A 13,545-nucleotide genomic window follows, 5' to 3' on the forward strand; every position below is an offset into this window, starting at 1 on the left:
GTGACCGCCGAAACCTGGAAATAACCCGTTCCAGCACTTCTGGGTTTTGGCGGTCCATAACCCGAAAACTGTCCGTACCAGGGACGCGGGTGGCACTGTGAGCTAAACCACAGAGCCTAGGACTTGCTGATCAGAAGGTTGGCGGTTTGAATCCCAGTGACGGGGTGAGCTCCCGTTGCTCGGTCCCTGCTCCTGCCAACCTAGCAGTTCGAAAGCACATCAATGTGCAAGTAGATAAATAGGTACCGCTCCAGCGGGAAGGTAAACGGCATTTCCATGCGCTGCTCTGGTTCGCCAGAAGCGGCTTAGTCCTACAGGCCACATGACCCGGAAGCTGTACGCCAGCTCCCTTGGCCAATAAAGCAAGATGAGCACTGCAACCCTAGAGTCGGTCACAACTGGACCTAATGGTCAGGGGTCCCTTTACCTTTACATTTAACCCAAAAAAAGGCAACCTGAAGCATCTGTAACCTGAGGTATGACTGTATTCAGTTTAATTAGATCAACAAAATGGAAGAACTTGATCCATCGATACCAGCTTTTCAAACTGGTGGTAATTTACACTTCCAGCACCTCCCTGCCACTCTGCTGCATCTTAGCACCCCCCCCTTAGCCATCCCATTGCCCCCCCCTCCAGGAAGCACTACCACCCACTCTGAGAACCACTGCTTGATCAGCTCAGCTTTTGCCTGGTTCTAGTAGAGAAGCCATCAAGCTTTTCTTGGACTGCTGGGACTTCCACCATGCCGCAATTTGCACCCTGCACTTTTGAGCGTGTAGAGTACACATGCTTTGGACCGAAGCATCCAAGTCAGGCTATTATTCTATGAAGTGCTCTGTGACACAAAGACTCATCCACTCTCTCATATGACGTTAACATGTGAGAGTGTGCTGGAGGTGAAATAGTTAAACAGGTTACCCAATCAGAACCCAGGGGGGTGGAGTCAGAGGCAGTGGCGTAGCGTGGGGGGTGCCAGGGGTGCGAGCCGCACCGGGCGCAACATTTGGGGGGGCGCAAGTCCAGTGGGAAGGGACAAGCAATCGAGGCTTGGTTGGGGTGAGGGATGTCGTCTCCGTTTGGCCGGCCCCCCTCGAGGAAGCGGGAGGGAAAAGAGCCGCGCAGCAGCAGCAGGGAGGAGGAGGTGGAGGAGGAGGTGGAGCAGCAAAGCCGGGAGGAGAGCGGGCCCGTCCAGGAGGAGGCGCGATGCTCGGGACCGATCGGGGCTCCGGTTCGACAGGCGCCGGCGGCCGGCTACAGCCTGCCGGCCCACGTCTTCCTTCCCCCTCGGAGAACTCAGCGGAGAAGGGCAAAACTAGTTTGAGTTGGTTCTGCGGAGTCTCTTTGGCTCTGGCGCCCCCCTACCGCTTGTCTCCCTCCTGCCATACCAGTCCCAGGGGGCACCGACCCCCCACATTGACCCTAACTTCCATGTGGTTTGCTCCTGAGTAGCCTCTGGTTGGGCAGAAGAGCTTGTCCACCTGGAAAGGCAGCCCACCTAGGAGAAAGAAAACTCTTATCCTAAACATCTGCTGCCTTGGGAGAGATCTCCCAGTGGTGGAGTTTCCTTCCTTGGAGGTTTTTAAACAGGTCGGTTGGCCACCTGTCATGAATGCTTTAGCTGAGATTCCTGCATTGAGGGGGTTGGGCTAGATGACCCTTGGGTCCCTTCCAGCTCTGTGATTCTATGAGAGAAGAAAAGGCTCAGGAGTAAACACTACACAAATACCGAGTGGAGTCCCCAACATGGTTGGATGGCACCTGGAACACCTTCATCAGTGAGGCCGAGAGGGGGGCTGTCATCTGGGCAGCAGTCAGTGGCGTAGCGTGGGGGGTGCAGGGGGTGCCGGCCGCATCGGGCGCAACATCTGGGGGTTAGGGTTAGGGGGCGCAAATCCACGAGTTAGGGGGCGCAAATTACTTTCCTTGCCCCGGGTGCTGACAACCCACGCTACGCCACTGGTCAGAGGGACTATAAAACCAGCTCTGGGAGGAGTTTGTTGGGAGTTGGGTGGTTGGTTGGAGTGGGAGTGAATTGGGATAGAGTCTGTGGGCAGGTTGAGTGAGTGTAGCGAAATAAGTTGAGTCAGGAACAGTTAGGAGCTAGGAAGACAAGTACCGTATTTTTTGCTCTATAAGACTCACTTTTCCCCTCCTAAAAAGTAAGGGGAAATGTGTGTGCGTCTTATGGAGCGAATGCAGGCTGCGCAGCTATCCCAGAAGCCAGAACAGCAAGAGGGATTGCTGCTTTTACTGCGCAGCGATCCCTCTTGCTGTTCTGGCTTCTGAGATTCAGAATATTTTTTTTTTCTTGTTTTCCTCCTCCAAAAACTAGGTGCGTCTTGTGGTCTGGTGCGTCTTATAGAGCGAAAAATACGGTAAATATCTGAGAGGTGGTTTAGTGAGTGAGAGCAGGTAGCAGAAGTTATAGGTCTGGATAGGCACCCCATGATTGTAATTCACTGATACCGTTTATGAAACCACACGCTTGTTAAACTGCAATAAATAAACAGAAGTTTATCTTCCAATTTAACCCTGACTGGACTCAGTATTCTCCCAGGTAGAGCCTGGGTGGTGGCAGCGAGAAATAAAGTGGTGGCACAGGGATCAATAGACGGTGAAACATCCGGGGACCCTGTGTGATCGCTACAGAAAAGTCCTCCCCCTGGGGATTATCATTCTCTTCTCCAGAATGGAGTGAGTCAGTATTTTCACTAATTAATTAAATAAGAGAACTTTACTCTCAACACTGTTCCTCCTGTCTTGGCTTTTCAAGACCCTGGTCCCCAAAGTATAGCTTTAGGTTTTTGCCTCTAACCTTTCAAGCTTACCGTATTTTTCGCTCTATAAGATGCACCAGACCACAAGACGCACCTAGTTTTTGGAGGAGGAAAACAAGAAAAAATTATCTCAGAAGCCAGAACAGCAAGAGGGATCACTGCACAGTGAAAGCAGCAATCCCTCTTGCTGTTCTGGCTTCTGGGATAGCTGCACAGCCTGCATTTGCTCCGTAAGATGCACACACATTTCCCCTTACTTTTAAGGAGGGGAAAAGTGAGTCTTATTTATAGAGCAAAAAATACGGTACTTCCACCGACCCTGAGCCTAAGCCTCTGCCAGACAGTCTTTTCAGATCTCTTGCTCTTATTGTTATCTGGGCCTCACGGCAATCTGGGGTTTATCCTCCGTCCCACCCTCTGCGCCACAAAGACTCACCCTCTTCCCGTCCAATGTGTACAGCTTCTTCACCGTGAACTGCATGATCTCCGAAATCTCATCCAAGAGAGTCTTGAAGCTCCGCGCGTTCCTGCGGTTGAGGATTATCGGCCGCCTGGTGCCCACATCCCCGTTCTTAACCAGAGTGACTTTCTTGGGTATCCGCGGACTCTGCTGGGCGAAAGCGGCCGGGTTGTCTTCACGCTTGATGTCTTGGGCTGCCCTCCGCAACGCGCTGGCCGGCTGGCCCACCTTCTGAGGAGCTGCTCTCCGGCCGGCGGGACCAATACTGATGGGCGTGACGTACTTCTTATCGGAGCACAGGTAACACCCTCCGTCCTCCAGCTGGTCCAGGGTGCTGATGCAATGTATCCCTCGCGGCGTTGTGATGGTCCTCACCCCGAAAGGCAGGGGGACCCTGTGGGAGAGGTCGTCCATCAGGGCGTTGAAGCTCTTGAAGCTGCGCTGGTTGATGGCCATCTTGACCCCTCCAAACTGAGGGTCCCCGCTCTTGTAAAATGTTATCTTCTTGGCAGGGGCGACCTGGGTGAAGGCATTGGTCCGAGCCACGGGGGGAAGGGGCTGTTCATAGTTGTAGGGGCTGGCGGCGGAGAGGGGGTCAGCGGGCTCCTGTGTCATCCTGGCGAACGTTTAGAGGTAACTGCAAGGCGAGAACAAGAGGTGTCTATGAATCGTATAATAATAATAATAATAATTTTTATTTTATTTCTAATTTATTGGATTTTCCACAATAATAACAAAAACCACAAAGCGGAATATCACACAAAAACAGAAAACAGAAAAAAGAAAAAAAAGGGGGGAAGAAAAATATATCAATGAACAAAAGGGGAAAAAAGGAACAACAACAACAATAATAATACTAATTTATTATTTGTACCCCGCCCATCTGGCTGGGTTTCCCCAGCCACTCTGGGCGGCTTCCAACAAAGATGAAAAATACACTAAAATGTCACATATTAAAAACTTCCCTGAACAATAAACAGTTAAACAATAACACCAAACTTAATTCTTTACAAATCCAACCTTTTAAACATCTTGGTTGACTTCCTCTAGTCCCTCCCTTCTGAGTTTCCTTGTAGTTGAAAGTCATTATCATTATTGAACTAAAACAATTTCTAGTTATAGTCCATTTCTTAATATTCTAAATCCCATTTATTTAATTATAACTTAGTTTAACCCAGGCCTATTTGTTTCTTTCAAGTAATTTCTAATTTTTTATAATAATAAATTTTATTTATACCCCACCCTCCCCTGCCAAGACCCGTCTCAGGGCGGCTAACACCAGGTATAAAAACAATTGATTAAAATACAACTTAAAAACAAGATTAAAATACAACATTAAAATGCAGCCTCATTTCAGTAGAAACTCAAATCAAAAACTTTTGGGGGATGAAAAGGTCAAATCTTCACCAAGGCCAACTATCCAGACTGGTCCTATGTGGGCCAGAAAAAAGCCAGGGAATTCCCCAATTAGGAGTTCCATCACAGAAGGAGAAAGGAAAAAGGAAAGAGGGGAAGGGGATCAAGTTGATTCCAAGCCAAAGGCCAGGCGGAACAACTCTGTCTTACAGGCCCTTCAGAAAGAAATCAGATCCTGCAGGGCCCTAGTCTCATGAGACAGAGCGTTCCACCAGGCCGGAGCCAGTGTTGAAAAGGCCCTGTCTCAGGTTGAGGTTAATCTGACTTCCTTAGAGCCTGGGACCTCTAGGGTGTTGCTATTTATGGACCTTAAGGTCCTCCGTGGGCATACCGGGAGAGGCGGTCCCGTAGGTACGAGGGTCTTATGGTTTATATTTGCTAAAACACGTACACACACACACACACACACACACACGGGTCCATTAGTGAGGCAGCAGTAAATCTCACTCTGCAAAGAGAAGTTAACTCTTTATTCACAAGAACACCATCTGCACAGACCAGGCAGAGTGGCAGGCCTAATGAGAACAGCCGCTCATCCCCACTAGGTCTTGCCCCATAGATCAGTTGCGGAGACTGAAAGTTAACCCAAAACCATTTAAGTTCCCTTCTTTCCTGGGTCCCCCCCCCCAAGCAATCCGGGACTGTGCCTGCATGAAGCCAACCTCTCCTCTGCCCCTTTCACACCTCTACTGGTTCTGGGAGTTTGTTGCAGCAGGAGGGGAAGAAACCTGTGATTTTGCACCGGCCTGACTCCTTTCTGCCTCTTGGCCTCCCTAATCCCCTGCTTTACCTTCTGCCTCTGATTCTAGACTACTCTCTGCCACAGACTCTCCCAGCTCACTAAGCCCTGTTTGCTCTTCAGCTTCCGACACCTTTTCTTCCCAGTCTTCTCCCTCTGACCACTCGTTGTCATCCCCACCACCACTCCCTGGACTCTGAGCCCCCTTCCCTTGGGGGTGCCCCATTTGGGTATGGAGTTAAGTGGCCTGGGGGAGTTCTTGGGACCAGAGGAAGAGACATGGAGGGCCGTATTTGGCCCCAGAGATCCCCTCCACGCATGTCCTCATGCAACCAGTTACTCTCTTGCCAAGTTAGGCCGAACACCTGCTCTAAGAGTTTCCAGAGTGGCCGTTTGACAACTCTCCCAGCGGAGGGCACCCCATTTTGAGGCTGCTATTTCTCCTTGCTCCTGCCTTGAACCCTGATATCTCACCATTGGCTTGATAGATCAAAGCAAAGCACTCTGCCATTCAATTTGGCAGCACTGTACATTTTTAAAGCGGCAAAGTGAAATTAATTTTCCCAAGCTGGAGAGTAACTGCTCCAGAGAAGCGGACACGGAGCAATGGATCCAAACTACAAGAAAGAAGATTCCACCTAAACATTAGGAAGAACTTCCTGACAGTAAGAGCTGTTCGACAGTGGAATTTGCTGCCAAGGAGTGTGGTGGAGTCTCCTTCTTTGGAGGTCTTTAAGCAGAGGCTTAACAACCATATGTCAGGAGTGCTCTGATGGTGTTTCCTGCTTGGCAGGGGGTTGGACTCGATGGCCCTTGGGGTCTCTTCCAACTCTATGATTCTAACTTTGGTCTGATCCAGACCTTGCACCACTGCTTTCCCCCCAGGAAAACCTGATCTCTACTGCTGAATTGGAGCAAGTGCCAATCAGGTTTTCTCCAGATTGACGTTTGATCCGATTTATTGCTAAAGGGTGGGTTTTCTGGGGGAGAGCAGTGGGGCGAAAGCAAAATCTTGGACCTGAGCTTTCCATCTGATCAGGTATGCTAATGATTTCTAATTCACCTTGCTCATTGTTTTGCTTTCTAATTAGGCCATTAACTTGATGGTTTGGTCCCTATCGACAGTCGAATAAGACTTGAGCTGAGCCGACCGTTAAGCATACAACAATTCAATATATTATGGTCCATGTTAATGCATTTACAGTCAGCATACATTTTAAATTAAGTAAATGGTTGTGCTTTACTTCAACCAAGCATGGGTCAGGTTATTGCAGGGACCTGAACTGGAGCCTAATTTCCCATTTCTAGATTTTTCAAAATTTGTTTATTCTTTCTTGTTTAACCAGGTTTATATACTGCTTAATCAACGGAAACCTCTACAGTGGTACCTCGGGTAAAGAACTTAATTCATTCCGGAGGTCCGTTCTTAACCTGAAACTGTTCTTAACCTGAAGCTCCAGTTTAGCTAATGGGGCCTCCTGCTGCCGCTGCACCGCTGCTGCGCGATTTCTGTTCTCATCCTGAAGCAAAGTTCTTAACCCGAGGTACTATTTCTGGGTTAGCGGAGTCTGTAACCTGAAGCGTATGTAACCTGAAGCGTATGTAACCCGAGGTACCACTGTACTCAGTTTTTCATAAAACAATATAAACTATTCATGTAAAAAAAATCAGCACTACAAACAAGTAGGCATAAAAATACGAAAAATATTGATAAAACCAGCAGTTTAAAAACAAGAATACACAATAGTGTGGCATGACTGGTTAGGCTTTCTGAAAGAAGAACGTTTTTAGCAGTTGGTGAAAACAATGCAGTGCAGGTGTGTGCCTAGCATCAATTGGCAGGGAGTTCCACAGAGTAGGGGCTGCCAAGCTAAAGAATCAATTTCTTGCAAGAGTGGCTCTATCTTCACTGTGCATTTAAAGCAGCACTGTGCCACTTTATTTAAAGCCACGACTATTAATAGCTTTCCCAAAAAGAATCCAGGGAAATGTAGATTTTTAAGGGTGCTGGGAGTTGTTAGGAGGCTCCTCATATTCCCTCCTCAGGGCCACAATTCCCAGAGTGGTTTATCCATTATTATTATTATTATTATTATTACTCCGCCCATCTGGCTAGGTTGGTCCAGCCACTCTGGGAGGCTTCCAACATATATAAAAACATAACATAATAAAACATTACACATTAAAAAACTGCCTTCAGGTGTCTTCTAAAGGTTACATAGTTACTCCTTAACATCTGATGGGTGGGCGTTCCACAAGATGGGTGCCACTACCGAGAAGGCCCTCTGCCTGGTTCCCTCTTCCCAGGAAACTTCCAGCATGTGGTTAGGATGGGGCTAAGGGGTTTTGTCAAAGCCTTCTTGGAAAATAGAGGAGCTTGGGAGAAGAATATTGTCAGGGGTTCAGGAGAAGAGTCGCAGGAGAGGCAGGAAACGGAGAGCGAGGGGGAGGAGTCTGAAGGAAATGTCAGCGACGACAGTAGTCCGAGGTCTCTGAGTCTCTCCAGTGACTCGGAGGATTCACAGAAAGGGGCCCCCATGGTCAGGGCAAGGGGGACACCTCGGGAAGAAGGGGCCAGAGGGGACTCAGAGAGCAGCAGCTGGAAATCCGGACCAGCTTCCCCCCCAGAGTGCAGTAGGGGGGAGGAGTCCAAGGCATCGGGATCAGGGAGCGCGCAGGCAGAGGGAGAACGTGAGGCAGGAGTGGCCACACCCTCGTCAGGGAGCGAGGAAACGGTCATCAGGAAAGTTAAACGCGCGCGCGCGCCAAGTTCAAATGTACAGGAGGGCGGCAAGGTGAGCAGCCCGGGTAGGGAGCCAGGTCCTAAAGCTCGCCGAAGAGAGGGGGAGGAGTCAGAGGGGTCAAGCTCTGCGTCAGAAGAGTCCAGGAGGGAAGAGACACCGGGGGGTAGTAAGACCCAGAGGAAGAGGGAGAGAAGGAAGAGGTGGAGTAAGATTAGAGTGTTAAGCTGGTGCACAGGGGGCGGAGATCCAGATAGAGCTTCGCCGGTCTAAAGCTCAGACGTAGAGCTGGGACGCGGAGACTTGTAAATGGACACTATTCTTCAATAAAGACTTTGATACTGTACTACCGGCTAGCGTTGGTCCTTGGTGAGCTGGGACCCGGAGCCAGCTCTGACAAATATGAAGAGAGGGGGCTCGAGGAAATAAGAGATAAATCAAAAGGTGAAACATAAAAGCCTGAAGGTTATCATTAAATCTGTGCTTCACGATTCTGGGCTCTGCCCTTCTGTGGTCCTCAGGCCACAGCCAGCAAGAGTGTGATGTGTGTGTGTGTGTGTGTGTGTGTGTGTGTGTGTGAGGCATTTACAGATCGCTGAGGAGCAAAACCACATGGCTTCCTGCCACCATCTTAGGAATTTCAGAATCTGCCTCACAGAAAGTCAGCTCCTTGCTCCAACCAGCCCAGTATTTTCTACACCAGAGGCTCTCAATATGCGACTGACAACCACCCAGAATAGGCACCAACTCTTAGGGACACCCTAAAATGTTTGAGGGCGGCCACCCCACCAAACAAAAAGGGTTGGTGGGCCCCTCAATATTTTATTCATTTTGGCATCCCTGCCACCCACAAGTCTCGTTCAGGTGATTGGTGGGAAAGGCTGCAGAACTTCCGGGAATAATATGTGCTTTTTCTGACGACAGAGATCACGGTTTGTTTTGACAGGGGCCAGATTACTGGATAGGTTAGCAACGCCCTAGCTGACAGCTTGGGGTTTTCAGTCCAAATCCAGTAATGGATGCTGAAACCGACCCGGGGCTAATGCTGAAAAAAAGGTTGTGCCCCTTTTCACAGAACTTTCCTTGCAAAAACAAGCGCATCCATTGCACAGAGAGGTTCAAGGGTGCTGCCTAGCCTTTTGGGTGCTCGTCGAAAACCAGGAAGCCGTTCTTTACAATAATAATTAAAAATGGTAAGCGTAACGCTGGTGGTCAACAAAAGAGGTTCAAAGACTCTCTCAAGGCAAATCTTTTAAAATGTAGTATAAAAACCGACAACTGGGAAACACTGGCCTGTGTGCGTTCCAGTTGGAGAACAGCCTTTACCAAAGGTGTCATGGGCTTTGAAGACGCTCAAACTCAGGACGTAAAGGAGAAATGTGCTAAGAGGAAGGCAGGCTTGGCAAACCCTCACCGTGATCAACTCCTGCCCGGAAACCAATGTCCCCAGCGTGGAAAGACTTGTGGATCCAGAACTGGCCTCCACCGTCACTTACGAACTCACTGTTAACACTGTGTTCATGGAAGACAATCTTACTCAGCTACGAGTGATAGCATAATAATACAGTGATACCTCGGGTTACATACACTTCAGGTTACAGATGTTTCAGGTTACAGACTCCGCTAACCCAGAAATATTACCTCGGGTTAAGAACTTTGCTTCAGGATGAGAACAGAAATCACCCGATGGCAGCACAGCGGCAGTGGGAGGCCCCATTAGCTAAAGTGGTGCTTCAGGTTAAGAACTGTTTCACGTTAAGAACGGACCTCTGGAACGTATTAAGTACTTAACCCGAGGTACCACTGTAATAATAATAATAATAATAATAATAATAATAATAATAATAAATCGTGCCCCAGCCACTCTGAGTGACTTCCAGCCTATACAGAAACATAATAAAACACCAAACATTGAAAACTTCCCTATTCAGTGTCTTCTAAAGGTTGCATAGTTAACTTATCTCCTTGACATCTGATGGGAGGGCTTTCCACAGGGTGGGCGCCACTACCGAGAAGGCCCTCTGCCTGGTTCCCACAGGTATCCCTCTCCCCCAAAACCAAGATGGGTTGGTTCATCAGGAAACCCTTTGCACCTGACAACTATGTGTGTGTTTGGGGGTAGGTCAGATAAGGTCTGGGTGGGATAACGGGAGGAAAAGCCATGTCAAGGATTCTGGGGTTTGGGGGTGGGTGACGTAACAGGGGCCACAACTCAAATGCAAGACAGGTATACAACTCTGGATCACAAGCAGGGAAAATATACGTGCCTGTACTTACACGAGTTGGCTTCATGCTGTGTTTTGGTGGTCCGCAGTGCCTCGTTCCTTTCCGCTGCCCAGTGAAGGGGCCAGCCGTTAAGTAAAATGTCCGCAGGCCCTTACGCAAGGCTGGGCTTCAAAGCCAGGGGCACGGGCACCTGCTCTGCACTGCCGCTTGCCCTGCCCTCGAAATAACTGAGCATGCAGCTCTCAGGGTTAATCGGGACATTGCTGCTAACATTAGACAGCAAAGCCATGTAATCGCTTCGGGGAGGTATTCAAAGCCACCTTCAACTTTGGAGGCAGCTGATACTGCTGGTTCTCTCTCTCTCTCTCTCTCTCTCTCTCTCTCTCTCTCTCACACACACACACACACACACACACCTTGCTCTGGTGCAGAATCAAAGAATCATAGAATTGCAGAGTTGGAAGGGACCTCCAGGGGTCATCCAGTCCAACCCCCACAGCGAAAGCATCCTTGGCGCAAATGGCAATTTGGGTTTTCCCCAGATTGCTGTTTGTTCTGGATTATCACAAAAGAGTGGGTTTTTCCCTTGGAAAGGAGCAGGGCAAGGGGGAAACTGCTCCCCCTTTCTAAGCCCAAAGTCCCATTCCGTTATCCATTCTTTAGGCGAGGCCAAGGCCAAAGAAGAAACTGCTTATTTTAAGTCCACAGCTTCTGGGCATCCTTAAAGGAAATGGCAGTCACGAGGGCCAGATTTAACACATTAAAATGACGGGTTTGTCCAATAATTATTATTATTTATACCCCGCCCATCTGGCTCCTGTTTAACATAGGAAAATATTTCAAATTCCCTCCACTTGGGGCAGGGAAAGAATCAAGATTCTCAAGAGTCGTACTCAAGTGGTTTATTCCTCCTCCCTCCCAATACTGCTTTTCTTTTGTTATGAGTCTTTTAGATTGTACAAATAAATGATGAAGATGATTATCATGGCAATTTACTCTGGGAGATTTTTTTGGCTTAAAAACTGCCAATGAGGGAAGGGAGTCTGTTCCACGGTTGAACAGTCTTACTGTCGGAAAGTCTTTCCTGATTTCAGTCATAGAGTTGGAAGGGACACCCAGAGTCATCTAGTCCAGCCCGCCCGCAATGCAGGAATCTTTTAGTGGGACAATGACGTGTGGTTGGAAGGAGAAGACTGGAGAAAGGGTTTTAGCAGAAGTGTTATTAAGAATTATATGAATATTAAGGGTTAATGTGATAAAGTGGAAAATTTAAAGTTAAATTGTGTTAGGGTAAATTATAGAACAAAAATTGAAGAAGAGGGAAAGGATTTGTTGAACCAGTTAATTTGAACCAGAATACAAAAAAGGGAGGTGCGAGGAAGTCGAGGAAATAAGCTAATGAAAGATATAGATATAAAATTTGGATGTGTGTTTTTGTTTTTTTGGTTTTTATGCTGTATTGTTGTATTGTATTCTTTTTATTGTGGTTTTTTTTGTTGAATTCATGTATATATATTTTGACTGTTTTTTTCCTTTTTATAATTATAAAATATCTAATAAATATTATTTTTTTAAAAAAAGAGAAGACTGGGAAGAGGTAACAGTATTTAGTGAGCAGGGAGAGTCTGTGGTGGAATCAGAGGCAGAAGCTAAAGCAGGAAAGTGGGAGGAAGGAGGCCAAGAATCATAGAATCGTAGAGTTGGAAGGGACCCTAAGGGTCATCTAGTCCAACCCCCTGCAATGCAGGAATCTCAGCTGAAGCATCCATGACAGATGGCCATCCAACCTCTGTTTGAAAACCTCCAAGAAAGGAGAGTCAGGCAGAGGTGAGTCAGGCTGGGGATGAGTCAAGGGTGTCTTCCTCTCCTGCCGCAACAAGCTCACCTGCCCTGTTTCCCAGAACCAGAAGAGGGCTGAAATGAGTGAAGCAGTGACCGGCTGCATGCAGGCGCAGTCTCTGCCTGGGAAACGCCTTCGAGAGGAGGGGACTTCGACGGCTGTGGGGAGGTAGGGACTTTCTTGTCTTGGCAACTGATTTCATGCAGTAAGACCCATGAGGAATGGGCTGCTGTGCTCATAAAGACCTGATGCTCAGCCAAGTCTGTGAAGATCAGGTTTTTGCTAATAAAGAGTTACCGTATTTGTTGCTCAATAAGAATCACTTTTTCCCTCCTAAAAAGTAAGGGGAAGTCTAGGAGTCTTGGTTGACCACAAACTTGGCATGAGCCTACAGTGTGACGCGGCAGCTAAAAAAGCCAATGCAATTCTGGGCTGCATCAATAGGAGTATAGCATCTAGATCAAGGGAAGTAATAGTGCCACTGTATTCTGCTCTGGTCAGACCTCACCTGCAGTACTGTGTCCAGTTCTGGGCACCACAGTTCAAGAAGGACTCTGACAAACTGGAACGTGTCCAGAGGAGGGCAACCAAAATGGTCAAAGGCCTGGAAACGATGCCTTATGAGGAACGGCTAAGGGAGCTGGGCATGTTTAGCCTGGAGAAGAGGAGGTTAAGGGGTGATATGATAGCCATGTTCAAATACGTATATAAAAGGATGTCACATAGAGGAGGGAGAAAGGTTGTTTTCTGCTGCTCCAGAGAAGTGGACATGGAGCAATGGATCCAAACTACAAGAAAGAAGATTCCACCTAAACATGAGGAAGAACTTCCTGACAGTAAGAGCTGTTCGACCGTGGAATTTGCTGCCAAGGAGTGTGGTGGAGTCTCCTTCTTTGGAGGTCTTTAAGCAGAGGCTTGACAACCATATGTCAGGAGTGCTCTGATGGTGTTTCCTGCTTGGCAGGGGGTTGGACTCGATGGCCCTTGTGGTCTCTTCCAACTCTATGATTCTATGATTCTATGTGTGCATCTTATGGAGCGAATGCAGGCTGCACAGCTATCCCAGAAGCCAGAACAGGAAGAGGGATCGCTGCTTTTGCTGCGCAGCGATCCCTCTTGCTGTTCTGGCTTCTGAGATTCAGAATATTTTTTTCCCTTGTTTTCCTCCTCCAAAAACTAGGTGCGTCTTATGGTCTGGTGCATCTTATAGAGCGAAAAATACAGTAACTCCAACTTTCAACGTAGTGATTTACAGTCGTACCTTGGATCTCAAACGCCTTGGCTCCCAAACAAATCGGCTCCCAAACGATCAAAACCTGGAAGTGAGTGTTCTGGGTTTTGAATG

General features: G+C 48.1%; 2 protein-coding genes across 4 annotated transcripts in view; one reads left to right on the top strand and one right to left on the bottom strand.

Moving 5' to 3' along the window:
• RP1L1 (RP1 like 1) overlaps positions 1–13,545 on the bottom strand; it is a 49,776-nt gene that overhangs the window by 20,222 nt on the left and 16,009 nt on the right. For all 3 annotated transcript variants that reach the window (XM_083432408.1, XM_083432409.1, XM_083432410.1), the window contains one exon: positions 3,215–3,875. In XM_083432408.1, the coding sequence (XP_083288534.1) occupies positions 3,215–3,853 (639 nt within the window). In that variant the 5' untranslated portion in view covers positions 3,854–3,875. The remainder of the gene's footprint in view (positions 1–3,214; positions 3,876–13,545) is intronic.
• LOC310673929 (uncharacterized protein C8orf74 homolog) overlaps positions 1–13,545 on the top strand; it is an 83,068-nt gene that overhangs the window by 3,061 nt on the left and 66,462 nt on the right. The window contains exons 2-3 of the mRNA XM_083432765.1: positions 3,239–3,538; positions 12,262–12,368. The gene's annotated coding sequence lies outside the window, so the exon portion shown is untranslated. The remainder of the gene's footprint in view (positions 1–3,238; positions 3,539–12,261; positions 12,369–13,545) is intronic.

Source organism: Podarcis tiliguerta (genome assembly GCF_965153285.1).
Source record: "Podarcis tiliguerta genome assembly, chromosome: 3".
Lineage (NCBI taxonomy): Eukaryota > Metazoa > Chordata > Lepidosauria > Squamata > Lacertidae > Podarcis > Podarcis tiliguerta.